The sequence below is a fragment of the Equus przewalskii genome, chromosome 15 (genome assembly GCF_037783145.1).
Source record: "Equus przewalskii isolate Varuska chromosome 15, EquPr2, whole genome shotgun sequence".
Lineage (NCBI taxonomy): Eukaryota > Metazoa > Chordata > Mammalia > Perissodactyla > Equidae > Equus > Equus przewalskii.
Genome location: NC_091845.1, coordinates 41,104,925 through 41,132,184, shown reverse-complemented (window position 1 = coordinate 41,132,184; position 27,260 = coordinate 41,104,925). Strand labels below are relative to the sequence as shown.

Below are 27,260 nucleotides of genomic sequence, written 5' to 3'. Positions count from 1 at the left end.
CCCTGAGGACACCAATGTGACTTCTTTTTTAAGTTTTATTGACATCTAATTTAAATAGTGTAAAATTTTACTGTCTTAAGTATAGAATTCAATGACTTTTAGTAAATTTACAGTGTTGTGCAACTATCACCACAATCCTGTTTTAGAAATGTTGCATCAGTCCAAAAAGTTCCCTCGGGCCCATCTGCAGTCACTTCCTGCTTCTTCCCCCAGGCAACTGCTAATCTGCTTTCTGTCTCTACAGATGTAGCTATCTGGACATTTCAAACAAATGAAATCATACAATAAGTTATCTTCTTTCTTTTACTTAGCATTTTTTTTGAGACTCATCCATGTTGTAGCATGTATCAGACTCCATTTCTTTTTATTTCTAAAGTTTTCCAACATATAGATGTACACCTTTTGTTTATCCATTCACCATTTGATGGAATTTTGGTTATTTCCAGTCTGTGGCAGTTATGGATAATGCTGTTATGAACATCTGTGTACAAGTCTTTGTGTACACATACACTTCCATTTCTCTTGCTTAGATACCTAGGGGTAGAATTGCTAGGTCTTCTGATAAAATTAATGTCTAACTTTTTAGGAAATTGCCAAAATGGCTGCACCATTTTATATTTCACCAGCAATGCATTAAGAGTTCCAACCTATATTACCTTTAAAAGAATAACATACACTAGGGAATTTTTTTATTGATTTGTAAGAGCTTTTCTATATTAAGGATGTTAATCTTTATTTTTTCTATACCAAAAATGCCCATTATTCAATGTTAACCAAAAAAGGGACAATTTCGGGGCCGGCCCAGTGGCGCAGCAGTTAAGTGTGCACGTTCCGCTTCGGTAGCCTGGGGTTGACCAGTTCGGATCCTGGGTGCGGACATGGCCCCGCTTGGCAAGCCACGCTGTGGTAGGCATCCCACATATAAAGTGGAGGAAGATGGGCACAGATGTTAGCTCAGGGCCAGTCTTCCTCAGCAAAAAGAGGAGTATTGGCAGCGATGTTAGCTTAGGGTTAATCTTCCTCAAAAAAAAAAAAGGGGGGTACAATTTCAATGCACGGGAAAAAAGACTGGAAGGAAATAAACCAAAATATACATTATTGTTGCCATAGGTAGAAAACAGATGAGTGAATTTTTTTCAGTCCTATATTTTTTCATTACTATCTGAACTTGCAAAATGAGCATACATTAATTTTCATTCTGGTTATCAAAGTATGTAAAAAACTAAGAAAGAGGGAGAGAATAAAATAAAAAAAGGGATGGAGGGAGGAACCCTTAGACTTGATCATCTCACCTCGAAAAGGAGGCTGAATGCATCTTCCTCCTGACTTGTGAGGTGGACTGACAAGCCCTTAATGAAGACCCCTTGAGGGTTTTCCACGATGGTCATTGGTGTGACTGAGGGTCCAACATAGGGCAGGGTGGACAGAAGATCAAACAGGCTCTCATTATAGATTTCCAGGTAGGAAACACGCACAGTGATGGCATGTGTGGGGCGTTCTTCGATCATCCTAAAAACCTAGATGGAAGATTGACAGCAGTCACCAAGAGCAGAATTTCAATGACCAGCTAGTGTTAGTGGAGTTCTTACCTCAGGAGGAAACATCAAGAAGTACAATAAGAAAATCTTTCCCCTAAAAAAGTTTAGTCTAGTTGGTGTGATGGTCATCATCATCAACAACACTATGATTATTAGTCCATCAGGTGATATTTATTATCACCTTGTAGTTTTTTGAGGCCTGACTTATAGGTTGGATAATATTTATACAGTCCCAAGAAGTAGAGGCATGACGAATGGAAAGTACTCTGAAGTGAAGATCTCTTGTTTTACGTAGTCTCACTCTATATAAGCCTCTTTCACATCCATTATTTAATTCCATCCTCATAACTCCCCTGCGATTGAAGCAGGGCAGGGCAATATCCATCTGTGGGAAGCTCCATGTAATATAATTATTCGTCTATGATCACTCAGGTAGTAAGGGAAGAAGCCAAGCCAGAACTCAGCCTTCTCAACTCCTAACACCCTCCTCAGTACTTATCAGTAATGACTTTGGTCTAGTCTTTTCCTCTCTCTGGACCTGGATTTTCTTATCTGTCAAATGCGGAACTGGGCTCGACAATCCAAGGTCCCACTTTGCTCTAACAGTCTAGATCTGTGCTGTGTAATATGGTAGACACTAGCCACAGGTGGTTGCTGAGCACTCGAAATGTGGCTAGTGCCAATGAGGAACTGAATTTTAAATTGTATTTAATTTTAATTAATTTAAATTTAAAAATTGATACTAAATTCAATTATTGGTAAACTTTTAAGTATGTTTGGAACAACCTGGGTTTATAAATCTACTTTGTTGACTGTAAATTTTATGAAATCTAAATACAGATCAAGTATTTTTGATGAATATTTAGTCTCTCAATCGAAATGTACTGTAAGTGTAAAATACACTCTGGAATTCAAAGACTTAGTATGAGAAAAAGAGTGTAAAACATCTCAATAATTTTCATATTGATTACATGTAGAAATGATATTTTGGATATATTGAGTTAAATAAATATATTATTAAAATTAATTTCACCTGTTTTACTTTTTAAACCATGGCTACTGGAAAACTCAAAATTGCATATGTGACTTACATTATATTTCTATTGGGCAGTGCTGGGCTAGACTACTACAGTCTAAGATGTTAAGATACTGAAGCTTTGACAATGGGATATTAAGGATATTTCTTCAAAAATTAGAGCATGAATGGTTATAAACTAGAGGGACAGCTACACTTCTTACAGGACAGGGCTATAAAACCTCAAGATGCTTTTGAGGAAAATCCCTTTGCCTCCTACCTCCAAAGAGAGGACCCTTACAGAACCCAGGTTAGTGGACCCCATAGGCAGGCCCTTCTGTGCTGTCTTCAGTCATACTTCCTGGATCCCGAGGGCTGACTCAGTCCTGGAAGCTCTGCAAGCCTCCATATTCTCCTCATTAAAACCAGGAAGGAACGTGATTAGGACCTCCAAATCCTCAATTACAGGATTACAGACCATCAGAGCAGCAAGAAGTCAGTCAGCATGTCCAACTCCCTCTTTCACAAATGAGGAAACAGCACAGGCGTGGGTCAGAGTCCGAAACCCGAACTCCCAGCTTCTTGAGGTTTCTGATACACACACACCCCACCATGTATATCCTGCCTCCCTACAGGCTGCAACTCCTTTGACACCTGGACCCCACTGTCTCCTGTAGCTGACCTGGGATCAGCAGCATCTATGGTAGAGAGGGCCCCTGTATGATATCCCACCCACGGGCCCACTCTCTACCTGCTGTAGAGCACGAGGGAGGATCCCCCGGTGCTTGTAATTCTCAGTTGCCCCCGTCATGGTGTATGTCTTGCCAGCTCCCGTCTGCCCATAACACATGATGGTGCCTGCAAACATTTCAAAACGTATCTTGGTGACATCCAGGAAAATAGCTTCAAGATAGCTCTCCTTTCCCCCAGCATGCCTGTAGCCAGCCAGGACCCTGGTGTTAAGGCGGCCATCAGGAGCAGCCAAGGACATCAGGAATTCCTGCCCCTGAGGGTACATGGGCAAGGAAACAGGGACATAAATGGTCAAAACACAGACATCTGTTCTGAATCTGTGGTCCATGTAGTGTTCTACTGCTCCCTTTACCAAGAGAAGATCTGACCGTTGGGCCTCTGAGGAGAGCAGACAATCCCAGGGAACAAAGGAAGTGGGAATTTTCCTAGAAAGATGAGGAGGGAGATAAGAGCATTGAACTCCAGTCCTTCTTTTAGCAAAGCCATGAACTGGCAGGGTTTCATGGGTAGGCCTCCCTGGGGGGCTAGCCAGGCAGAAGGCAAGAAAACTCCCAGGAAGAGATGGGAGTCAGAAGGGCATTTCCTGTTAATGGTGAGAATTCTTTGTAGACTGCAAGTTCCCACAGGATCAAACAGGGCTGCTAGCTGGTCCCATGCCACTGCCAGAAACAGACCACCATAACCAGATCCTGATCTGGTCTCACTGCCCCTTCTGGGAAGACTTTCACTTGTACCTCTCATGTCCTTTAGGTCTACCATGAGCACCAGGCTCTGGGATACAAACCACACAGTAACCCTGGGCTCTGGTTTCCATCTGCTCTTCCTTCTGGCTTGGTCGCCCTGAGCCAGACCTATCCTAAAGTCTGCTTCTGGGCATCTACACAGCAGACCTGTCCCAGCAACACTGGGCCACAGAAATCACTGTTGGCCTTTGCCACATGGATGCTCCAGTTCCTTTGCTTGGTAGGTTTTACACAAGGGGCCCTAATTCAGCATCTGAACTGGAGTCAGAAACAGCATCTATTAACCCAAAACAAATGTGCACGAAGGAGTCATTTCAACTGGGAATGAGAGCCAATTTGTGGCTCCAAAGCACCCAGAGCCCAAGATTTTTAACTTCCCTGGGCCTTAGTTCCTCTGTCTCTACCTCCTCAGGGCTGCATTCCCTCAGGGTCAATGACCCACACCTATGGATCACACACAAGATACAGTACAATGTTTTGGCATCTATACTCAATGGATTTTTAAAACTTGCAAACAGGGAACATTCTAGTCAACAGCGACTAGATGGGCAAAGTCTGCAAACTGTGATATATTCTTTCTAAGGATTTTAAAATCCTTTTAAGACTTTAAAACAATCTTAGACTGAACAAGTTTATAAAAATTTCCCAATAAAGCTGCTTTTAATTTGTAAAGAAAATCAAACTCTAACTCAAGTTTTTAGTGATACACGTAAATAATCCTATACCAGAGTATGACCAGTAGATTGACTGCGCTGGTAGAATGAATGGAAACAGCTCCGAGCAGGTAGCCAAGAGAAAAAATGTTTGGACTCCATCAAGCACATCATAAGGACATTATCTTCAAAACTAATATTTGAGAGATTTGAAACAGGACAACAGTTAAGTCCCCATGACCTATAGAGAGCCAGGGTCATTTAGTCTTCCTTATAAAGGTAGGATCCCAGGACATTGGATCAAGCCATGCGCACAATGTCATCAAGGAAGTAAGCTTTCCATCACAAGAACATGGAGGCAGACAAGCAAACAAAAATTAGTAAGTGAGGTTATATTTTATTTTATTCACCATAAAATACTTGCAACTCTTCCTCCAAAAGGGGTTCTGCAGGTTCTTACATAAAACAACAGTTAATTAACTAAATTACCATTATAGCCATCGAGGGCCTGAGAAATCACATCCTTCGCAACTGTCTCATAAACCAAGTCCTGAGAGGCATCATGGAGAACTCCATCCAGCTTGAAAGACCAGTCTGTCTGCTGGTTATTGACAACTCCCCTCCGAGTATCTTTTTTTAAGTGAATATCAATGCTCTAGGGAAAGAGACAGAGAGAGAAAGAGAGGGGAGAAGAGAGAGAGAAAGAAGGAGTTATTTGTATTTGTTAGGAAACTGGTGTAAAAAAGTTGCTGATAGCCAAGACCTGACCTGGAAGAAATAGAGGAAGTGAACTTTAGGAAGAATAGGGACTCCCACATATGGGTTGATATTCCAGATGATTTCTTTGGGATGGAAGGAAGCTCTTGCAGGGAGACCACACGACCCTTAAGGTGGAAGGATCAAGAGACTGGAGCACTTACTAGTTTCAGTATGTCTCATCCTAGTTTGCAGGGTGCTGTCTGTCTTGTTTCCCCCATCTACGAATACGGAGTCAAACACAATCATCATGCTCTTATTAAACAAACTTTAGATCCATTCAATAAGCACTGCGAGGTCTTGAATTAGGCCAGAGAAAACAGTGAGATTGGTGACAGAAGCCTGGGCTTGAGCCGCATCTCTTTGGTTTTTGGTGGTGAGGCCTCCCTCAGTATTCTGTTGAGCACCCACTCCCACACACACGCTATGGGTCAATGTGAGTAATGATGAAATAACAGCTACAGAAAAGACTCTGGACTTCTCAGACAGTTACTCACTGGTATTAGAGTAAATAGAGGGTGCTTACTTACTTGTAATCAGCAGATTTTTAGACGCAAAGATTTCTAAAAAATATTTTAGATAGCAGCAGCTGGTTTAGGAACATATTGGGTTAGGTCAATGGTAGATTCCAGTCTTCGCAATGGGGACTTCTGATGCAAACAGACTCTCACTGGTGTCTTGGCCGTCTTAGTCCAGGAATCAAGACTTGGCCACAGGCAGATAAACTAACTGAGAGAGGCTGGTCCATTCACATATTAAATGCTCTGTTCTTCTGTGCTCACTGAAACCATGTCCAGCAGCGTACACTTCACAGGGCTCCACATGAGCTTGTTTCTGACTGCTACAACTTTTGAAACTTGAGCAGTTTACCCTCGAATTCCTCCCTTAAAAAATGTTTCAGTGCTGCCCATAGATCCACAAATGTTTGCTCAATGAAAACATTTAACACTCTCAAGCTGTCCTAAGCCTGTCATAGGCCTCAGAAAGGTTCCTGACAGTGGTGAGGACATGAGGATGGATAAATCTTTCCAGTTCTCTCGATAAGAGTTTCTCCCACTGCTCTGGCAAGTTTAACAGTAACCAACTTAAGACATTCTTACCGTACCCCCAGGGAGACAGATCTGATCACCAGAAAGTTTTATGAGTGGGGACAAATGTCAGTTTTTGTGTCAATACAAGGATAAAGGTAAATTTATTAACCAAAAAGAATCAAAAATGGCAGTTTCCTCAGCAAGAGCATTGCGGGGGAGTGGTTTAGATTTGATGGACTCTAGAGTCCATCTGAATTCTTACCACTTCTGTCTGGGTCCTTAAAATGGTGTTTGGAAACAGGGTCACACTGCAGCGAGGTGGCACAGAGAGGCCCAGCAGGTAAAGGCAAACGCATTGCACTTACTTTGTTGTCATCTCCATATCTGATCACTTCATGAGCAAAGTCATCGGTGGGTCTGACACGGACAAATGCATGAACTTTTTTCCTAGTACTCATTCTAGCTAAAAGGAAGAAAATAGCAAAATTGTAAGTAGCCATCATCAAACAACAATTAGAGGGGAGGTGTCATTCATTAAAAAGATTAGAAAAGAGTGATGTGCAGTCCAGCTTTCCTGGCCCTCTGTGAGCCCATCTTGCTTTCACTCCTTAGCGTTTCAGTGCTCTGCCCGCAGGACACTGCTCAACAAGTACATGTATTTCCTACTTTACAGGCTGCCTCACTATTGTCTACCAATGACCCCTAAGAGACTGAAACACAAAGCAAAAAGAATGCTCCCTTTAGTGGCCTAAACTTTGATGTGTTTTCTAGAAATGTTCTGTATCTGAGTCCACTTATGCTTTGCTTTATTCATTATATTTTCCTCTAAAATACTTCCTATGAAAGGCATTAAAACTAATTTTCTTTTCTTCATTAACATATCTTACTTCAGATGCAGCACCTCCCTCTCTAACTCTATTACACTAACTTCGATCAGAAAAAGATTCCTTCGAAGTATATTTAATCTAGCCCATAATCAAATATTCTTTCTTCTCTGGCACTCTACTGAGAGAAAAATCACAGAAAGTGCTCCACCTCCACTTTCCTTCCTAAAACCTAACTATATGCTCATCATTTTCTTTCAGGTAGACACAAATATATTTGTTTTCCTTCATTTATACCATCACAAATAATTAACATATGTAATAAAATGTTAAAATAAACATTTGATGTGGCTTCATGGAGTGGGATGAAAGCTTATAGATATACGCGATAGAGAGGCAGATTTAGGTAAATGACCTTCCCTTCACGTAGTGTTGTCCTATAATGGAAAAGACTTTCACAAGGGAAGGACCATAAGCACCATAAACAGTCAAGCTAAGTCAAAATACCAACTAGCAGAGATGCTACAAAAGGGATTGTTACACTGAAGGGACAGTTAATTGATCTCTAAGATCCTGTTGAACTAAAGCATTTTATAAAAATTTTTAAAAATTGAATTGTATAATCCCCCAAATCATCACCAAGAAATCTCATATTTTATTGGATATTAGTCTCCTCAGTCAAATCACACTAGGCTCTCTCCTGAGAGTGTCTGCGTAAAAATATTAATACTAATTGGACAGTAAATTTCAGTTCTAGCACTGACATAAAGTGGGGAAGCACAGAGGATTATTAAATAGCAGTAGTAACTGTACTGATTTTTACTGCTTTAAGGGGAACTTAAAACTTCATCAGCTCTTCAGGTGCCTCTGACGCACTGATGACAAAGGATTAAATACTGAGAGAAAATGTCAAGAGCTCTAAGAAAAGCTAAGTGAAAATCTATCTGTAATCATAATCAATTGTGTTAAATCTAGTTAAGTAATATTAGAAAACAAGACAAAGGTCTACGAAAATACACTAAATAACTTCAGTGTTCAAAACTACTGTGTAAATTAACATAATACAATTTAAAATTGTTCCAAGATGAAACATTTCTAATTTTACATATAAATTTTTCTAAGATCAATCCAATATTTTTTCTTTCCTTCTTTTGAAATAATTTGAACAATATCATCAAGTAGCTTATGGTCATGTAGTCCTAAAACTAGGCTCTCAAATTTCAATAATTTCACTTTTATAGAACCATGAATATAAAGAAAGAATGTTAAAAACTCCTTTAGAGTTAATGCTCCACAAAGTACAAAACAGACTTTGACTAGAGACAAGGCCTAAGGGTCAGGATGCGTGCTGCATCATCCACTTCTCTTTCGATCCCCTGTTGAAGTTGGACCAGTTCAATAAGAAACGAGGCATCTGCCCCTAAAACAACCTGTACTTTCATGGGCACTCTAACAAATAAACTGATATGATATTTAATATTTTTAAAAAGTCAATTTTCAAGACCTTTACTGTAAAGAAAAGTTCATGCATGACAGGGATTTCTCCTTTTAATGACAGTTAATTATTTCACTTTTTAAAAAAGCACATTAAAACTTTACATGTATTATTTAAGAGAAGTTCAATGAGTGTTACCTGATAAAAATGATTCCAGGCTTTTAAAACATTAACATCCCTCCACATTTCTAGACACAACCTGTGGTGACCACTTGATTTCCTCTTACAATTATAGTAACTATCATCAGGTGGCATTAAGTATCTCGACAGAAGCAAGTTAAATAGAGACAGGCCCTGCCATTTCAGTTTACTGTTTCAATGATGTGGACAAAATAAAACTTGAACCCCTTTAGATGTCAAAGCAAATAAGCAAATATTGTACTTTCATATTTGCCTATTACAGAGCGTGTGTCTCCTTCCTCCACTCTGCAAGTGATTATTTCATGGAAGTCTTTTCCCAGCCACTGTGGGATCATTCAGACCTTTCAATTTTTAGAAAATGAATCTGAAGGGTATCCAGGTAAGCAAAGATAATGGCTTGTCCAATTTCGGTCCTAAAATTTTTGTCTCCAAAATTGAGCTCTAGAAATAAAAAGCCACAAATGGCTCTAACATGAATCCCAAACTGAGGAAACTGAAGAGAACATCTCATCTCTAAGTTCACTTTGATCTAGACTATTGAGAAGTTGAGAGTAGAGGGAGGTATGTTTTGACTCAAGCAAATACTTACCCTCAATCTCTAAAGCTCTAAGAACCATTCCCCAGACCAATCCGAGGGCCCATCCTCCTGCTCAGGGAAGTTAAGATGCTACCCAGGGTGCCCTCCGAAACAGACCAAAAAGAAGAAGTAGGGCAGGTCTGGGGGCAGGTACCCAGGCCTCCCTCTCAGCAGTCCTCACCCACTGACAGCACAAGGGCAGCACAGGCAAGCTCCAAGCATCACCGTCCCCTCAGAGCCTGCCCCTTCTCTGCCCTGCAATTTGCCAACATGCACATGCAGTCACCCTATTTGTGCTTCCCAAGGCCTTCCCCATGCTCACACCCACGGCTCCAGACATGCCAAGAGTAATATACACTTGAGGCGAGCCTTCTCTATTAACTACACCCCTCTTGCGAGTCTGCTACATAGCAGCCCCTCAACACCCAGACATTTGGGGACCCCATGCCATCTTGCACTTACTGAAATAATGCTTGTTATTGTTCTTACGCCGCATCATTTGAGTGGGTTTCAACTCCCAAATTAAATTACAAGCTGCTTGAGGGATAGGACTGTGCCTTTTCTCTCTTTTGAATCCCCCATCAATGTCCAGAACAGTGCCTAGCATAAAGCAGGTGCTCAAGAAATGGTGGGTGATAGTGATGGTCGTGGCTGGAAGTCGGAGGGTGGTTGAATCTCCATATGTGGGTCCATCTTCAGTCACTACTGAGAGAATCCCAAGGGGCATATGATGTCACCCCTCTCCCACACCATCTCCAACCCCGAAGCTCAGAGCTCTTCCAGGAGGACACTTGGTTTCCAGGCACCTCTTGTGAGAAGCCATGTTCAGCTTCTCACCATGCCCTCCCTTTTAGTGGGCTCCTTCACCCTCAGGATCTTATAGAGAATACCTCTGTCTCATGTGTGCCACACTCTTAGCTATTTCTGGTGTAAATAAGTGAACCTCTGAGTGGCCACCAGGAGACCTCCTTGCTGAGAGGCTTGGGGTTTCCTCATTTGTTTTAGGGGTAGGAATGAATAGGATTGCCACCAAGCACCCCTGAAAGCTCGATGAAAGGTGACGGAGCGTCCGCTGGGACATAGGCACCAGGCGGGTCCCTATCTTGCAGCGCTCCTGCTCGGACCAGGGGATCTCATGGGGAGCCCTCATACCCACCAGAGCGGCAGGAGCATGTGAACCCCCAAACACAGAGTCCAAATGTACCCAGCCTTGGGCTAAACAAAAGACTCGGATCCGAGCAGAACTGGCTTTTCTCCTTTTTCACCCAACATGTTGGACACCTGTGTGGAGTCTGGGAGGCAGTGGACCCTGGGACCATTCCTGTCCCTCTCTGGAGCGGCTTCCTCATCCGTAAAGCGAAGGGCTTGGACTAGCCATCCTGAAGCTCCCTCCAGTTCGAAAACTGACTAGTACATAAGAGTCCAGAAGACCTCTGGTCCTTAGCCTTGCGACCTCGGAACTTCAGGCGCGACACAGGACCCTCGTGGAGCCACGGGACATTAGATCCGAAGACCCTAAGCCGCAGCCAGGCTGAAAAGGCCCGGGCGATGCCGCGCCCTCCTCCCCCCGGGTTTCACATATCAAGCCAAGCCGGGGAAAATCCGGGCGGAGCAGTGTTGGGAATCCAGCCGCTGCCCGTCCCCGGGGCGTACACTCCCTCCCTTCTCCCCATCCCGGCTGCTCGTGGCCCCTGCTCACCGCTCCTGAAGTAGCGGCCGTCCGGCAGCGCAACCACTGACAGCAGCGACCGAAACCCGGCACGCACTGCTGCCGGGCTGTGTACACAGTCGCCATGGCAACGGGCGGCTCGCAGAGATTCCGGAAGTATCCGGATGGTGGCGGAAATGAGTCCGCGGTCCTCTGTTGAGATAAGAGTAAAATCAGGGCAGAATCAGGAGGACGGGAGACGGGACTGACTAATCTAGGAAGACTGCGGAAGCTGCCGGCGCGAAGCCAGGGTCAGGGATAGTGACAGAACGAGGGCTGCTCATGAACCAGGAAGCGGGGCAGCAGGGCTTCCGGCGCAGAGCTGCCTGTGACTACGGCGGCCGCGCAGGCTCCTTTAATTCCAGCCCTGCGCTCCGGGCTGCAGTCGGCGCGCGCCCTCGCCCCGCCCTGGTTAGTTTCGGGCTGGCCGGCCAGGCCTGCGCAGTCGCGGCGGCCGAGGAAGATGGTGGAGGACGGCGCGGAGGAGCTGGAGGATCTGGTGCACTTCTCCGTGTCCGAGTTGCCTAGTCGCGGCTACGGCGTCATGGAGGAGATTCGGCGGCAGGGCAAGCTGTGCGATGTGACGCTCAAGGTACCGAGGGACTCGCGGCGCGGGGCTGAGGGGAAAGGAACCGAGTGGGGAGGAAAGAGGGGCGGCGGATAGGGGAAGAGGCTCTAGCGGGCAGAGGAGTGGGGAAAGGAGGTTGGAGGGAGACCGAGTACGGGAGAGAGGTGTCGAATGGGAGAAGGGGATTGGGGCTGAGTGGGGAGACGGACAGGGACAGCCTCTCAGCCCTTAGAAGGAAAGGCTGAGAGGTGCGCCGTTGAGGCCCTCGGAGTGGGAGACATTGGGGTGCCCGCTTCCCTTTTCTGTCACACAGAAAGAAAAAATGGGCTTGCAGCCCCTCTATGGAGGAAGGGGCGGTGGCAGTCTCTACATTCTGGTGGGCACCACTGAAGCACCTTCTATCGACACCATAGACATTTTTTTGTGCCTCTCGAAGTTAGCTGTGCTGTCGCAGAGGCGCAGGCTTTTCCTTAGGAGTCCTTGCTTGTCCTTGATTGTTAGATTACTATCTTGTCTCCTAAGAGGTTTTAAAATCAGGTCTGGAAGTCCTATGAGGTGGGCAGCTACTCTGCCCCACATTGGAAGTCACACCGCCACCAGCACAGCGGTCTGGGAGAATGGACTGATGGGCTGCTTCGGCAGAGGGATCTCTTAACCACCAGTTCCTTACTGGCGTTCTGGGCGCAAGAGCCAGCCTTCCTCCTGTGCTTTGCATGCACTCATGCTGGAGAGGCATGCCGTGCTGCTCCTTGGCCAAGCTGCTGAGCCATGTGGAGCCCTCCAGGTGGGGACATGCTCCTGCAAGACTTGTTCCCTGTTGGACTTTGACTAGAAGGCTCTCAGTATCTGTGGAAGACCCTGTTTAAAAACAGAGCAGAGATCATTTTGCTTTTCTTATTTTTTACAGGGTTAAGGAAACTTTTCTTCTTCCACATATTTGAGTCAGACCTCAGGAGACAGTACAGTAGAGTGGTGAGGAGTGTGGCTTTGAAAATAGAAAGATTTGGGTTAAAATCTTAGTTGTAACCTTGGGCAAGTAACTTAATCTCTTTAAGCGTCAGTTTTCCAAATGTAAAAATAGGGATGATTCCTAATTCTCAGTATTAGTGTAAGGATTAAATGTGAAAATTTATGGTATTCCTTGCATAATTCTTGGCATAAGTGTTTCAGCACTCTAAACCGCTCGCAAAGGAGATTAGTTTTCCTGGAGAGGAGTCAAGTGGCCTGAGAGGGGATAGGATCTTTAGCAGGGAACCAAGGGGTTTGAGACAAATGAGCTGGACTAAAGGAGGCAGAGGAAGTAAATATAAATGAGACATTTTTGTCCATAGTGATTACATGATAGAAGATGTTGAGGCTGCTAGAGATGTGTAAGCAGAAGAATGATCTGGTTGTGGCAGTACCACTTGGGGTGAGTAGAGACTGGTGAAAAGCAGTAATGGGGAGAATTTTTGGGCTAAGATTTAGGCTGTAAGGGTGAGCCAGGGAAAGCTTATAAGACACAGAGAAACAAGAAGGACATGGTAGAGTGGGATGGTCGCAGATACTTCTACATAAATTACAGCAGTGCATTTTACCTTTGCATTTAAAGCAGTTACGGGATATAGCAACCCTTTAGCATAAAAATGCTTGCATGAGTTTTCCATTAAAATGCTTTTTGTTCATTCAAAGGGACAAGTAAATTATCAGAGGTAGTTCCAACCAAGAGTGTCAGTCTAAATTGCTGTATTAGTTTCAAGGGTCTGGGACATAAGCACCAGTATAAAGGCACAGGCTAGAGCTGGACAGAACTGTAGAGAGGATCTCCTTCCTTGGTTTTCCAGCTGTTCTGTAGAGCCTGAGGAGTAGCTCAATGGCAGTGTGATGGTAGGGCCAGAGAGAGCCCAGGCAAACCAGACTCTGCCTCATTTCACTCCCCTTCATTAGAGCTGCTCTGTGAAATCTGTTTTGGTCTCTGTCTTTCAGGACAGAGTCTTTCCTGAGACTTCTGGTGATTCCAGACTGTCTTCCAAATACATAGGCACTGAAGATCTTGCTGGAAGCTTTTTGGTGTGGGGTAGGTTTATTGACTAGTGGGCCTCCCCATAGGGCAGTGGTTCTCAAACTTTAGCAGGCATCAGAATCCCCTGGCAGCCTTTTTCGAACACTGGTTGTTGGGCTGTACCCCAGAATTTCTTATTCAGTAGGTCTAATGTGAGCCTGAGAATTTATATTTTTGACAAGTTCTCCAGTGATGCTACTCCTGGCCTGAGGCCACATTCTGAGAGCCACAGCCATAGTATGATGGACCTGTCCTTTTCAATGGGATATTTTTAGAGTCCATGGATCTTCCTTCAGGCTTCTGCCTAGGTGGAATAAGCCTAACTGTTGTCATTCTAGGAACCTTATGGTAGGAGGGACTGGGGGCTCTTGCTTCAGTATGCAGACTTTCACTTAATCCCCCTGAATGGTACCACTTCCCTGTCTTCAGTGGTAACTTGGTTACCCAAGTCTGGAGTCTCTAGTTCATCCTGTCCAAAGAGTAAACCTCCGGTATTCTGCTGGGAGGGGTGATGGAGCAGTTGCTTGCCTTGGGAAGGGCATCAATACTGCCTGTTTTCAGCCTTCCTTATGCACACCTTCAGAGGAAACCTGTGTCTCCAGCAGTTGAGTTTTGGAGGGGGGAGGGTCTGCAGTGGCTTGCCATCCGTCCGCAGCACTCAGTATTCTCCATCTAAGTCAGCTCCTACTCCTTTGTCTGCTTTTCCTCTTCCAAAATTTGGTACCATTTCCAATCTGCTCTCTCTTTCAGCTGCTTTTTCCTTGGAAGCTTTGCTCTTCCTTGATTGTCAGTCTGAGAGGTAGTATAGCCAGACTGCCTAGGTTTGAATCCTGAATCTCCCACTTATTAGCTGTGAAAATGAGCAAGTTCCTTAAATGCTGGTGATTCAGTTCCTTCATCTGTAAAATGGGGTTCATCCCTACCTAATGAGAGTGTTAAGGATTCTACTAGTTAATACACTTAAAGCAATCATGTGGTAAGTGCTCAGTAAGTAGTAGATATTTATGACTAATAACTTAATGGAGTTTCTAGAGGGAGTGGAGATAAACACGTGTGTTCAACCTGCCATTTTGAATTTGTTTTAGCTTCTGATGAATTCTGGATGATTTTACCTAAACATAATGTTCATTGCATTAAAAGAGTTTGCAAACCACCACTCTACTTCAATAGCCTGCGTTTAACAGATGAGGACCCAAGCCCAGAAGGAGAAGGGATTGTCCAAGGTCATAGATTGAATTAGGAAGAACTAGGACTAAAGACTAGACTCCTGCTCTCCATAATCCGGGTCAAGTGTCCTTTCATGCTCTCCTGTTGTCTCTACTGTCACTGATGGTGACTGAACTGATTTCACCTGCTGCTGTGTGAATTAAGCTACCTCAGGTCAATTGTACTCATCCTTTACAACATGTCATCTTTTCTATCTTCCCAAATTTTAGGGAGAGTGTGAAAGTCAGCATTAGCAGGCATGCCACATCCTCAAAATTCACTGTCAACTCTTGAAACTTGCTTAATTTTCTTTTTGGAAATATTTGAAATTTAAATTCCTCGGGTGCCTATTGGGTTAAGTAGAGGCATAACAGAAAAAGGTAATGTATTGGAATTTTTTTTATCACATTATATATCTGTGGTGACTTGAACCTTTTTGAAAAACTGAAAGCGATGAACCTTCCTCCCAGAAAAATGCACATACTTTACATACATGGAAAATTTTGCATTCAGTCTTGAGAGCAATTCCCCTGAAGCCCACCTCAAGTTATGAATCCAATTGAGTATTATTCTTCTATCAAAAAAAGCCCAGGGTCTTCCTTGGCAATCATTTTATCTTAAAGGTTAGGAGGATAGTAGTGCCAGACTTGTTGGCAACCTATAGCACAGGGCCTGGACTGGGTAGAGAGGTTTGCATCCACAGAGGCTCTCATCCCCTCTTCCCAACAGTTGCTTTTCATCTCCTTTCCTCTGGGCTACCAGGATCCCAGTGCTCAGGCCGCGTGTGTCAGGTTCATCTGGGTCTAGCAAGTTGGGCAGACTCTCCAGATTCAATGAGTGTTCTCAACGACTCCTTATTCATGAGATCTAGAATCACCAGATTCATGTATTTATATTCTCCCCTCACCTCTCATACTCCTTTCTTTTTCTTTATTTGTGAGAGCAGAATGGGGGTTACCAAACCTGCATACTATTTGCTGACCCTTAAGCTTAGAAGAGAGAGAAGCCTCCTACACACACACACACACACACTCTCTCTCTCTCTCTCTCTCCCTCTCTCTCCCTCTCCCTCCCTCTCCCTCTCCCTCTCCCTCTCCCTCCCCCTCCCTCCCTCCCTCCCTCTCTCTCTCTCCCTCTCTCTCTCTGTCTCTCTCTGTCTCTCTCTCTCTCTCTCTCTTTGCTTTGCAACAGTGTTAGAATGTTTCCTTTTGACCCACAAAGTCCAGGTACACAATTTTCACTGAAACTGGCTTCAAGAGCTACAAATTTGGATCTGGAATCTTGCCTAATTTGTTGTCACTCTGATTTTGTGATGAAAGAGTAGGTGGAGAAGGATATCAGGAAGTGAAGTAAGGACTTGTTGATGCATGCCATTTTTATGTTATGTGTAGTGAGTTACATAGGTATAATTATAGAGCTAGAATAATCATATGAAAAGGAGCCGTAGAGGTCTTCTATCAAAGTCATTCATTTTACAGATTAAAAAAACCCTGAAGCTTAGAGATATTAAAGGATTGCCCAAGGCACAAAGCTATATTAGCTGAGATCCAAGCTGTTTGTTGATGGAAGCAATGCTTTTGCATGCTCTGTCAGATTACTCACCTCCCCTGCTGATGGTGTGAAGCAGAGCAGGAAACAAACCCCATCTGCAGCATGGAGCGTGGAGGACAGCGATGTGTATGTCCAGATGTAACACCACTGTTCTATTTCAGAAGAGAAGAAAGATGCAGGCTTTTTCTGTTAGTCTTCTGGACATATGAATTCTTGACTCTTTGGATTTAGAAATGACACTGTGTTGGAAAACTTGTGCTTCTGAATATTGTCCATTCCTGGGGTTTTATACTGATTTTTGTCAGGTAGTTGTATTTATTTTCGGCCTTGCCTCTTTTTAATGAGCAATTAGAACTGAGAGGAAGAATGTGCTCCTTGAGAACACATGTGCTCTTGTGATGTAAATTCATACTCATCAAAAAGTCAGTTTTGCTCTCTTTCTTCTTCAAGTTATGTTATGGTAATGCTGTTAAATTTGGAGACCAATAACGTGAATGAGAGAGCTTGATGCTGCCTGACATGTGGGTGGGGAAAGAGAGTTGGAGGCATCTGGAAGATCAGCTACCAGCCGAGCACCGTTCATGGGGCTCACCCTGAGACTTCTGGGAGCTTGGCCACTGGCTGGGCAAATTTAAGATGCTTCTTACTGCAGGCCGTTCCGTTGTTATTTTGTACATGAGACACCGTTGTTTGTCCCTTGGTCATACCTGATTCAGTGTATAGACTGGTTGATGGAAAATGAGACCACATGGTTTTCCTAAAGGTGTGTTCCTAGCCCCTCCTAAGTTACAGGCATGGCACCTACCTTCCTTCTTTTAACTTGTTGAGTGTTGGACTCCCATTTCCTTTTTGGTATGGAACCAGCCAGCTTCCCCACAATTAATTTAGGAAGACCTTTTCCACCCAAACAGCTGATCACATCACCACTTGTTCCCAGTTGGGGAGAAGAGAGAATGAGAGAAGAGAGAATGAGCCAAGATGTGTGAACCAGGAGTTGGCAAGCATTTTCTGTAAAGAGCCAGATAGTAAGTATTTTAGGATTTGTGGGTCATACAGTTTCAGTTGCAACCGCTCTCTTCTGATGTTGTAACACCAAAGTACAGTAATTAAATGAATGGATGTGGCTGTGTTCCAGTAAAATTTTATTTACAAAAATAGGCGTGGGCCAAGCCCATTGGCTATAGTTGGTTGACCCCTGTTGTATACTGATATGACCTTTGTAAAGTTTAAGACTTTTGGAATAGCTTGCGCTTTCTTTATTGCCGGAGTATATACTTCTGTAGTTTCAACACAGTATCTAGAAGTTGGAAACATCTCTTGTTAAAGAGTACTGATGAACCAGAAGTGAGGAACATTTTTTTTCCAGTTCACTGCGGGTGATCATGGGACTGTCCTGTTTGGTGACTTAATAACTGACATGGGAGAAGTTACTGTTAAATTTTGTGTCTCATCTTGTGGCTCTGCTGGAGCTTGAAGCAGACTATTTCCAAAGCGTTAACTAAAGACACCGTGCTCCCTTTCTGTCTCAGTTGAAGCTGAGGATGCTTAGCTGCTTACAGAAGGGCAGCCCAGAGGAGACCGTGATGGCTCCTGTGTTCCAGTGGACCTAACCAGCTGTGTTCAGGGCCGCGAAGGTAAGGGCCAGAGTTTGGGCTTGTGGCAGGCAAAGTAGAAGATCAGTAATTCAAATATGACGCAGTATGTCTGAGCAGGGTGTGCTGCGTAACTGATCAGAACACAAAAATGCTCTTCAAAAAATCAGCTCAAGAACAGATACTTGTATAACCACCTTCATGGCAGCATTATTCACAATAGCCAAAGGATGGAAGCAACCCAAGGATACATTGATAGTTGAATGGATAAACAAAATATGGTACATTTTGTTCCATACATACAAGGGAATATTATTCAACCTTAAAAAGGAAGAAAATTCTAACACGTACTACAACATGGATGAACCTTAAAGACATTATGCTAAGGGAAATAAGCCAGCCACAAAAGGACAAATATCAAATGATTCCACTTAACTGTGGTAACTAGAGCAGTCAGAGTCATACGGAAAGAAAGTAGAATGGTGATTGCTCAGGGAATTGGGGGGAAGGGAGAATGGGGAGTTAGTGTTTAATGGGTACAGAGTTTCAGTTTGCGAAGATGAAAAAATTCTGGAGATGGATAGTGGTGATGGTTGTACAACAATGTGAATGCACTTAATGCCACTGAGCTGTATACCTAAAAATGATGAAAATGGTAAATTTTATGTTATGTGTATTTTACAACAATTTTTTTTTTAAAAAGAGATAATAAGCTCAAGTAGGCTTGTTACCAGGTAGGAAAGTGAGATTGCTTATAGTGCTTTGTGACTCTGAAGACACTAAAAACAGAATTTGTCTTTGTATCCAAACCCAGTGATCAGAAACATTTGATACTAAGGAGTAATCTTTCCTATTCTTAAGCTTTTGTAGCATGCTGCCTCAGCTGTTAAGAGCCAAAATTTATTGGCTCAGCCCTGTAGCTGCATTTCAGATGGTCACTTAAAAGGAATCAACTTCTAAGAGATACATTTTTATTTTTTTATTTTATTATTTTTTTAAGATTTTATTTTTCCTTTTTCTCTCAAAGCCCCCTGGAACATAGCTGTATATTTTAGTTGTGGGTCCTTCTAGTTGTGGCATGTGGGATGTCGCCTCAGCGTGGCTTGATGAGCGGTGTCAGGTCCGTGCCCAGGATCCAAACCAGTGAAATCCTGGGCTGCAGACATGCAGCATGGGAACCTAACCACTTGGCCACGGGGCCGACCCCTAGAGATACATATTTAAATGATGCACACATGTTGTAAGCTCATTTTTTCTGTGATCTGTAAAATCTAAATATCGTGTAACCTTGACAGAGCTGTCCTGAGGACCAGCAAAACACACTGTGCTAACACATCTTCCAAGTAAAGATTTGTTGGCATAGTCTATGAATTACAAATGGCTTTCAAATTTCTATTTCTACCCCTTATTTCACTCCTAAGTACTAGACCTGCGTTTCCATCTGTCCTGTTAATCCTCATCCTCATTATGGCTAAAGTGAAGCCTCTTTGGGGCCAGCCCAGTGGTGCACTGGTTAAGTTCGCATGTTCTGCTTCGGTGACCCGGGGTTCACTGGTTCGGGTCCCAGGTGCAGACCTACACACCACTTGTCAAGCCATGCTGTGGCAGGCATCCCACATATAACGTAGAGGAAGATGGGCACGGATGTTAGCTGAGGGCCAGTCTTCCTCAGCAAAAAAGAGGAGGATTGGCAGCAGATGTTAGCTCAGGGCTAATCTTCCTCAAAAAAATAAAATAAAATAAATTTTTTAAAAAATGAAGGCTCTTCCCCTTCTAAACCGTTTCTTCTTTTGTTCCCTTTGTGTAAGGATGGCACACCATCCATCTAATCACATAGGATTGAAACTCTGGAATTGGCTTTGGCTTGCCCTCTCTCTTTTATGTGTATCTTGTGGCATTTATCACAATAATAGTTACATAATTATATGCAGTATTGTAACTCTGTGAGAGCAGGGGCTGTAACTGAATTATTTACTGAGGTGTCTCCATAATAGGTGCTCATTAAACCATGGTTCTAATTCAAATCTTCTTCACCTTTTACCTAACCCAGGATTTCTTTAACTTTAGTAGCGAGAATGCTTACAGACCCTTTAGGGAATGCTCCTTGTGCGGCTAATGGATCGTTTTTCTTCAGGCTCAGCTCTGATCATGTTGTTCTCCTGCTCTGAATGGCTTCCCATTTCACTGTCATTCAGCGGTGTACTCAGCAGGTATGTCAGCACCTCACATGTGCCAAGCACTATTCTAAGTGCTGGGGACACAGCAGTGCACAGAGCAGCCAAAGCCTCTGTGAGTGTGAGCTTACATGCTAGTAGGGGGTGGGGTGGTAGGCAATAAGCAAAAAGTAGCTGTAAAATGTCCAGTGGTGATAAGTTCTGTGAAGGAAAATAAAGCAGGATAAGGGAACTGAGAGTCCTTCTTTTTTTTAGCTGAGGAAGATTTGCCCTGAACTAACATCTGTCACCAATCTTCCTCTTTTTGCTTGAGGAAGATTTGCCATGAGCTAACATCTGTAGCCAGTCTTCCTCTATTTTATATGTGGGTCGCCACCACAGCATGGCTGATGAGTGATGTAGGTCTGTGCCTGGGAACTGAACCCGGGCTACCAAAGCAGAGCGTGCCAAACTTAACCACCAGGCCACTGGACCGGCCCCTGAGAGTGCTTTTTTGTTAGAGGGACCAGAGCCAGCCTCTCTGAGTAGGGATCTGCATGAGGTGAGGGAGTGATCCATGAGGATATCTGAGGGAAGAGTATTCTAGGCAGAGGGAATAAGCACAGAGCCCTGAGGCAGAAACATACTTGGTATTTTTGAGAATCAGCAAGAAGCTGGTGTGATAAGAGTAGAGTAACCAAGGAGAAAAGTGAGAGGTAGCCCTTCAGGCCCAACACAGTTCCTTGCATCGTACAGTATGGCTCGGTAAATACTTCCTAAATGAGTCAGTGAATGAATGAGTGACTGAAGCTAGACAGTATGTATGTATGTATTTATGAGTGAGCGAATGAATGAATGGAGCATCAGGGCAGGGTGTTAGAGTTGTACCTAAGAATGTAGGATGCATTTTCTGTAGTTCATAAAGAGAGCACAGGATTTCACTTGCACTTTCCCCTTCTGTTCAGGAGAGAGAATACTAACAGCCAGAGTGAGAGAGACCAATTCTGGCTTGTCCTCGAAGGAGCTTATATTCTTTTGCACACAGAAAATCAGAGGTTAGAAACTTGTCAGGGGAGCAGGAAGCAGAGCAGAGCTGCTCAGCTCTTGGTAGTTTTAAAAGGTGCTCCCACTCATGTTGGATAAACCTTGTCGTTTTTTTCCCCATATCCATGGGCTGTTACTTTAAGTCAGCAAAACGTCTGGGGGGAGCTACAGAGCAGTGGAAATGCAGGAGCAGCAGGTGGTGGCTGGTTGTCCATAGGATTAAGGGAAGGACTCTGATTTACCTGAATCTCTGATTATTCTAAGCTGCTCACAGAAATCTGTCCCTGCTGTCGGCGAGACTTAAGAGGGAGACGCTTAAGGATGTCCTGACAGCCACTCCTGGTTGACTTTTCTAGGACTGCCCGCTGTGGTCGTGATTCTCAAGGTCCTCCAGTCATGGCCCCTCTCTGCCCTTCTCCCCTAGTTGCCCACAGGCTCCTCCTGCTGGCTGTCTCTTCGTGACCTACGTTCTCCAACTTCTGGGCCTTTGCTCTACTATTCCTTTGGCTTGGAGTACACGCTCACATCTGCCAGCAGAGTCCCAACCCAGGCCTCAAGGCTCTTTTCATATTTTCTTTTCTCAAGGGAAGAGAAATGGCCAAATACTCCTTCTTCTGTTCTCCTAAAGCATTTTACATTTGTGTCTGTTCACCATTGTCTTGTGGTCACAAGTTTGCACACCTGTCTCCCTGCCAACCTGTGTGTTTATATTAGGTAGAGACACATGCTATCTTTCTTTGCCAGACCTCTCACAGTGGGGCATTGTTGTGTGAAATCTCATCTCTCCGAAGACCCGCTTCTCCTGTCCCTCTAGGTGCGGTTAATCTCTCCCCCTTCCATTGTACTTACCCTTCATTACTCAGAGTATTGTCAGTGGACCAACAGCATCGGCATTCCCTGAGAGCCTGTTAGAAATGCAGAATCTCAGGCCCCCCTTAGACCTGCTGAACCAGGATCTGCTGATTCTTACATCCTGTGCACATGAATGTGTGAGAAGCATTGCCCTAACCCTCTGCTTGTACTCCCCTTACCAAACTAAACAGAGTGTAGATGTGTTTGAGTGTTTTTCTCCCCCTCTAGATGTTGGGCTCCTGAAGCATGTGAAGCATCTATTATCTTGCACAGTTCTTGGCATGCTTCAAGTGCTCAAAAGTGTTTGCTGAGTTACCCTAAAGGGCCCCTGGCATTATGTTTGAGATGCTTCTTCAGTCAGCATATTATTGAAGTGCACTTAACTGTGCATAGTGCTTTACTAGGTGCATGAGGCGCCCTGCTATGAGTGGGAGTCAGCCCTGTCTTTGGCATTTAAAGAATGGTGGGGATGAGAGGTACCTATCAATTAATTGTGAGACAAGGCAGAATGTGGTAAATTCTGTATCTGCACAAGTGTCACCAGGGAATACCAAAGGAATGGCAGTTATCTCCAGTTCAGAGGATTTGTGATGGTTTCATGGAGGGAGTGGTGTCTGATTGGTACTTTGCAGGATGAATAGGATTTTGACAGACAGACACTGTGGGAAGAGGTATTCCAGGCTAGGGAGAGCCTGTTCAAGGGCCCAGGCATGAGAGCGCACGTACAGGGTGTTTCTTGAATGAGTAAGACATAGAAGAGTACAGTGGAAGGTGAGTTGAATGTAGACTGAACCCCTTGACTTCTCATGGTGAGGAGTCTAGACTGGTAAGAAACATCTGCAAATCAGATGCCGTTGGGGCAGTTAGATATTCAGTGGTTGCTGTGGACTCCGCCCTCCTGTCTCCCTCTCTCCTCCTATTCTACCTTGCTGGACATGGGTGGGAGGCAGGGGAGAGTTTGGAAGAGGTGGGACAGGCCTGACTGTTTTAGCCAGCTCTTTACCAACTCTTTATATGGGACCATAGCTCCGCGTCTTTTTTTAGTGCCAGCTTGTCAGCCACTTCCTCCCTCACCCCCTTCCGGAGTCACTTAACCCGGTGGGGCCCCCTCAAGCAGAGACTCAAGCTCCATCAAAGAGTTTCAGACAGTGTGCTTTAAAATGCCATCAAAACCCCAGACTGAACCCAGTATGTTTGATTATACTTGCCATCTGTTTCCCAACTCCAAGAGCTTGTGAACACTCGTCATTTCTGCCTAGGGAGGGATGGACTAATGTTCCTCTCCCCGTGTTCTGGGCTGGTGGGCAGGCCATCCAGCGTTCAAGATAAAGGTACACCCACCGACCCCATGTTTCCTTACGTGCCGCTTTGTTAGAAATGCACTTGAACAAGGCAACTGTGGTGTGGCTTGTTTATTTCTTCTGGGGTCAGGAATGCACTGTTGGCCTGGAAGTCACACACCCCACTTGTTGGCCCTAAGCCTTACCATCTTTTTCTTGAGCCTTTTACTTCAGCTAATTGAATTTTCAGATAAGGTGAGAGAATAACACTCCTTATGCTTTAGTCGAGGGTCAGTGCCTTCCTCCCACCAGCTCCACCAATCCTGAGCCGGAAGATCAAGCTTAAAAAGAAGAGGTAAAACTCATCAGAAGTTTTGTTATTTGTTTATATCTCAGATGAAGGACTGAGAGCTGCCTTTTAGATGAAATAGCCTTTAGGAGTCATTAAGTACACTTGAGAATGAGACACTGTGTTCAGTGCTAGGACACAGCCTTTCCTTTCTTTGGGAAGAAATTTTGGTCTGGATAGGGAGACTTTCATTAGCAACTATATAATGTATGCTAAAATATATGCTGGAGGCTTGTCCCAGGTGCTACAGGAAAGAGAAAGCTGACTGCCTGCAAGTCAGGGAAGCCCCTCAGAGGAGGCAGCATCTGAGCTAGATCTTCAGTGATCAGGAGTAATTCACTTGAGCAGAGGGAATAGGGCAATTTAGGGGAATTGCCAACGGCTTAGAAGAGAGGCATGGTGGGCGATAAACTGGTTGGGCTAGATCGGGCTTCGTTTAGGATTTGGATCTGACTTGGGGAGCCCAACAAAATGGAGACTTTGTGACATACTCAATTATATATTGAGTTGACCCATTCAGAAACTTCATTCGTTCACCAAATACTGAGTGTTAATTGCTAAACTATTCCAGAAAACGTACAAAGATTGCTGCCTTGGTGGAACTCATGTTTGAGTAAGATAGGTAAGTTAGTTATAACAGGCCGCCACTGTTCGTTCTTGTCAAGATTACCAATGACATCCACAATAGAGAGCCATTCCATAACCACAAAGATGTCCCTTTATAGTCACACCCATCCCCCTCCCACCCACCATCCCTGATCTCTGGCAACCACTAATTTGTTCTCCATCTCTCATTTCAAGAATGTTATATAAATGGAATCGTAGAGTATGTGACCTTTTCAGATTGGCTTTTTTCACTCAGCATTAATGGCTTTGAGGGCCATCCAAGTTGTTGTGTATATCGATAGCTTTCTCCTTTATATTTCTGAGTAGTATTTCATGGTATAGCTGTACATTTTAAAAACATTTTTTATTGAGGTCATAATAGTTTATAACATTATCACATTTCAGCTGTATGTTATTATTTGTCCGTGATCATATATATGTGCCCCATTAACCCTTATGCCCACTCCCAACCCCTTTCCCCTCTGGTAACCACTAATCTGTTATCTTTGTCCATGTGTTTGTGTATCTTGCACATATAAGTGAAATCATGCAGTGTTTGTCTTTCTCTGTCTGGCTTATTTCACTCAGTATAATACCCTCAAGGTCCGTCCATGCTGTTGCTAATGGGACAATTTTGTCTTTTTTTATGGCTGAGTAGTATTCCATTGTGTATATGTACTACATCTTCTTTATCCAATCATCAATCAGTGGGCACTTGGGTTGTTTCCACATCTTGGCTGTTGTGAATAATGCTGCAGTGAACATAGGGATGCCTAAGTCTCTTTGAATTATTGATTTCAAGTTCTTTGGATAAATACCCAGTAGTGGGAGAGCAGGGTCATATGGTATTTCTATTTTTAATTTTTTGAGAAATCTCCATACTGTTTTCCATAGTGGCTGCACCAGTTTGCATTCCCACCAGCAGTGTATGAGGGTTCCGTTTCCTCCACATCCTCTCCGGAATGTGTCATTTTTTGTCTTGGTGATTATAGCCATTCTAACAAGTATAAGGTGATAATCTTAGTGTAGTTTTGATTTGCATTTCCCTGATGATTAGTGATGTTGAACATCTTTTCATGTGCCTATTGGCCAACTGTATATCTTCTTTGGAAAAATGTCTGTTCATATCCTCTGCCCATTTTTTGGTCGGGCTGTTTGTTTTTTGGTGGTTGAGTTGTATGAGTTCTTTATATATTTTGGAGATTAACCCCATGTCGGATATGTGATTTGCAAATATTTTCTCCCAGTTAGTGGGTTGTCTTTTTGTTTTGTTCCTGGTTTCCTTTGCCCTGCAGAAGCTGTTTAGTCTGATGAAGTCCCGTTTGTTTATTTTTTCTTCTGTTTCCCTTTGCCCGAGTAGAAATGGTATTTGAAAAGATCTTTCTAAGATCAATGTAAAAGAGTGTGGCCTATATTTTGTTCTGGGAGTTTTATGGTTTCACATCTTATCTTGAAGTCTTTAATCCATTTTGAATTAATTTTTGTGTATGGTGAAAGATAATGGCTTACTTTCATTCTTTTGCATGTGGCTGTCCCGTTTTCTCAACACCATTTATTGAAGAGACTCTCCTTTCTCCATTGTATATTCTTAGCTCCTTTGTCAACGATTAGCTGTGCCTAGATGTGTGGTTTTATTTCTGGGCTTTCAGTTCTGTTCTGTTGATCTGTGTGTCTGTTTTTGTACTAGTGCCATGCTGTTTTGATTACTATAGCTTTGTGTAGTATATTTTGAAGTCAGGGATTGTGATGCCTCCAGCTTCATTCTTTTTTCTCAGGATTGCTTTAGCTATTCAGAGTCTTTTGTTGCCCCATATGTATTTTGGAATTCTTTGTTCTCTTTCTGTGAAGAATGTCATTGGAATTCTGTAGAATTGAATCTATAGATTGAATCTGTAGATTGCTTTAGGTAGTGTAGACATTGTAGCCATGTTTATTCTTCCAATCCTTGTGCATGGAATATCTTTCCATTTCTTTGTGTCATCATCAATTTCTTTCAATAATGTCTCATAGTTTTCATTGTATAGTTCTTTCACCCTCTTGGTTAAATTTATTCCTAGATATTTTATTCTTTTTGTTGCAATTGTAAAAGGGATTGTATTCTTGAGTTCTCTTTCTGTTAGTTTGTTATTAGAGTATAGAAATGCAACTGATTTTTGTAAGTTGATTTCGTACCCTGCAACTTTGCTGTAGTTGTTGATTATTTCTAATAGTTTTCCGATGGATTCTTTAGCATTTTCTATATATAAAATCATGTCATCTGCAAACAGCCATAGTTTTACTTCTTCCTTGCCAACTTGGATTCCTTTATTCCTTTCTCTTGCCTAATTGCTCTGGCCAAAACCTCCAGTAATATGTTGAATAAGAGTGGTGAGAGCTGGCACCCTTGTCTTGCTCTTGTTCTTAGGGGGATGGCTTTCAGTTTTTCCCCATTGAGTGTGATGTTGGCTGTGGGTTTGTCATATATGGCCTTTATTATGTTGAGGTACTTTTCTTCTGTATCCATTTTATTGAGAGTTTTTATCATAAATGGATGTTGGATCTTGTCACTTGCTTTCTCTGCATCTATTGAGATGGTCATGTGATTTTTATTCCTCATTTTGTTAGTGTGATATATCACATTGCTTGATTTGCAGATGATGAACCATCCCTGCGTCCCTGGTATAAATCCTACTCGATATTGGTGCTTGATCCTTTTAATGTATTGCTGTATTCAGTTTGTCAATATTTTGCTGAGAATTTTTGCGTCTATGTTCATCAGCTATATTGGCCTGTAATTTTCCTTCT

At 43.3% G+C, this 27,260-nt stretch overlaps 2 protein-coding genes across 23 annotated transcripts in view; one reads left to right on the top strand and one right to left on the bottom strand.

Moving 5' to 3' along the window:
• Nucleotides 1-11,538, bottom strand: part of KIF9 (kinesin family member 9) — a 51,081-nt gene extending 39,543 nt beyond the window's left edge. For 2 of the 8 annotated variants that reach the window (XM_008520287.2, XM_008520290.2), the window contains exons 1-6: nt 11,226-11,356; nt 9,989-10,231; nt 6,855-6,952; nt 5,192-5,357; nt 3,305-3,411; nt 1,293-1,517 (exon numbers count right to left, since the gene is read on the bottom strand). In XM_008520287.2, coding sequence (XP_008518509.1) covers nt 1,293-1,517; nt 3,305-3,411; nt 5,192-5,357; nt 6,855-6,952; nt 9,989-10,133 — 741 coding nt within the window. In that variant the 5' untranslated portion in view covers nt 10,134-10,231; nt 11,226-11,356. Of the gene's footprint in view, nt 1-1,292; nt 1,518-3,304; nt 3,412-5,191; nt 5,358-5,622; nt 5,680-6,854; nt 6,953-9,988; nt 10,232-11,225 lie in introns of all 8 variants that reach the window. The other 6 variants (XM_070575585.1, XM_070575581.1, XM_008520292.2 and 3 more) reach the window with 6 other exon arrangements.
• A 54-nt stretch (nt 11,539-11,592) lies between these two features.
• Nucleotides 11,593-27,260, top strand: part of KLHL18 (kelch like family member 18) — a 57,149-nt gene continuing 41,481 nt past the window's right edge. For 2 of the 15 annotated variants that reach the window (XM_070575597.1, XM_008520301.2), the window contains exons 1-3: nt 11,668-11,826; nt 17,512-17,625; nt 18,130-18,234. Coding sequence is in view for 7 of the 15 variants with exons in the window: in XM_008520296.2 (XP_008518518.1) it covers nt 11,698-11,826 (129 nt within the window). In the remaining 8 variants the exon portion in view is untranslated. Of the gene's footprint in view, nt 11,827-13,133; nt 13,214-17,511; nt 17,626-18,129; nt 18,235-20,326; nt 20,403-27,260 lie in introns of all 15 variants that reach the window. The other 13 variants (XM_070575598.1, XM_070575596.1, XM_070575595.1 and 10 more) reach the window with 12 other exon arrangements.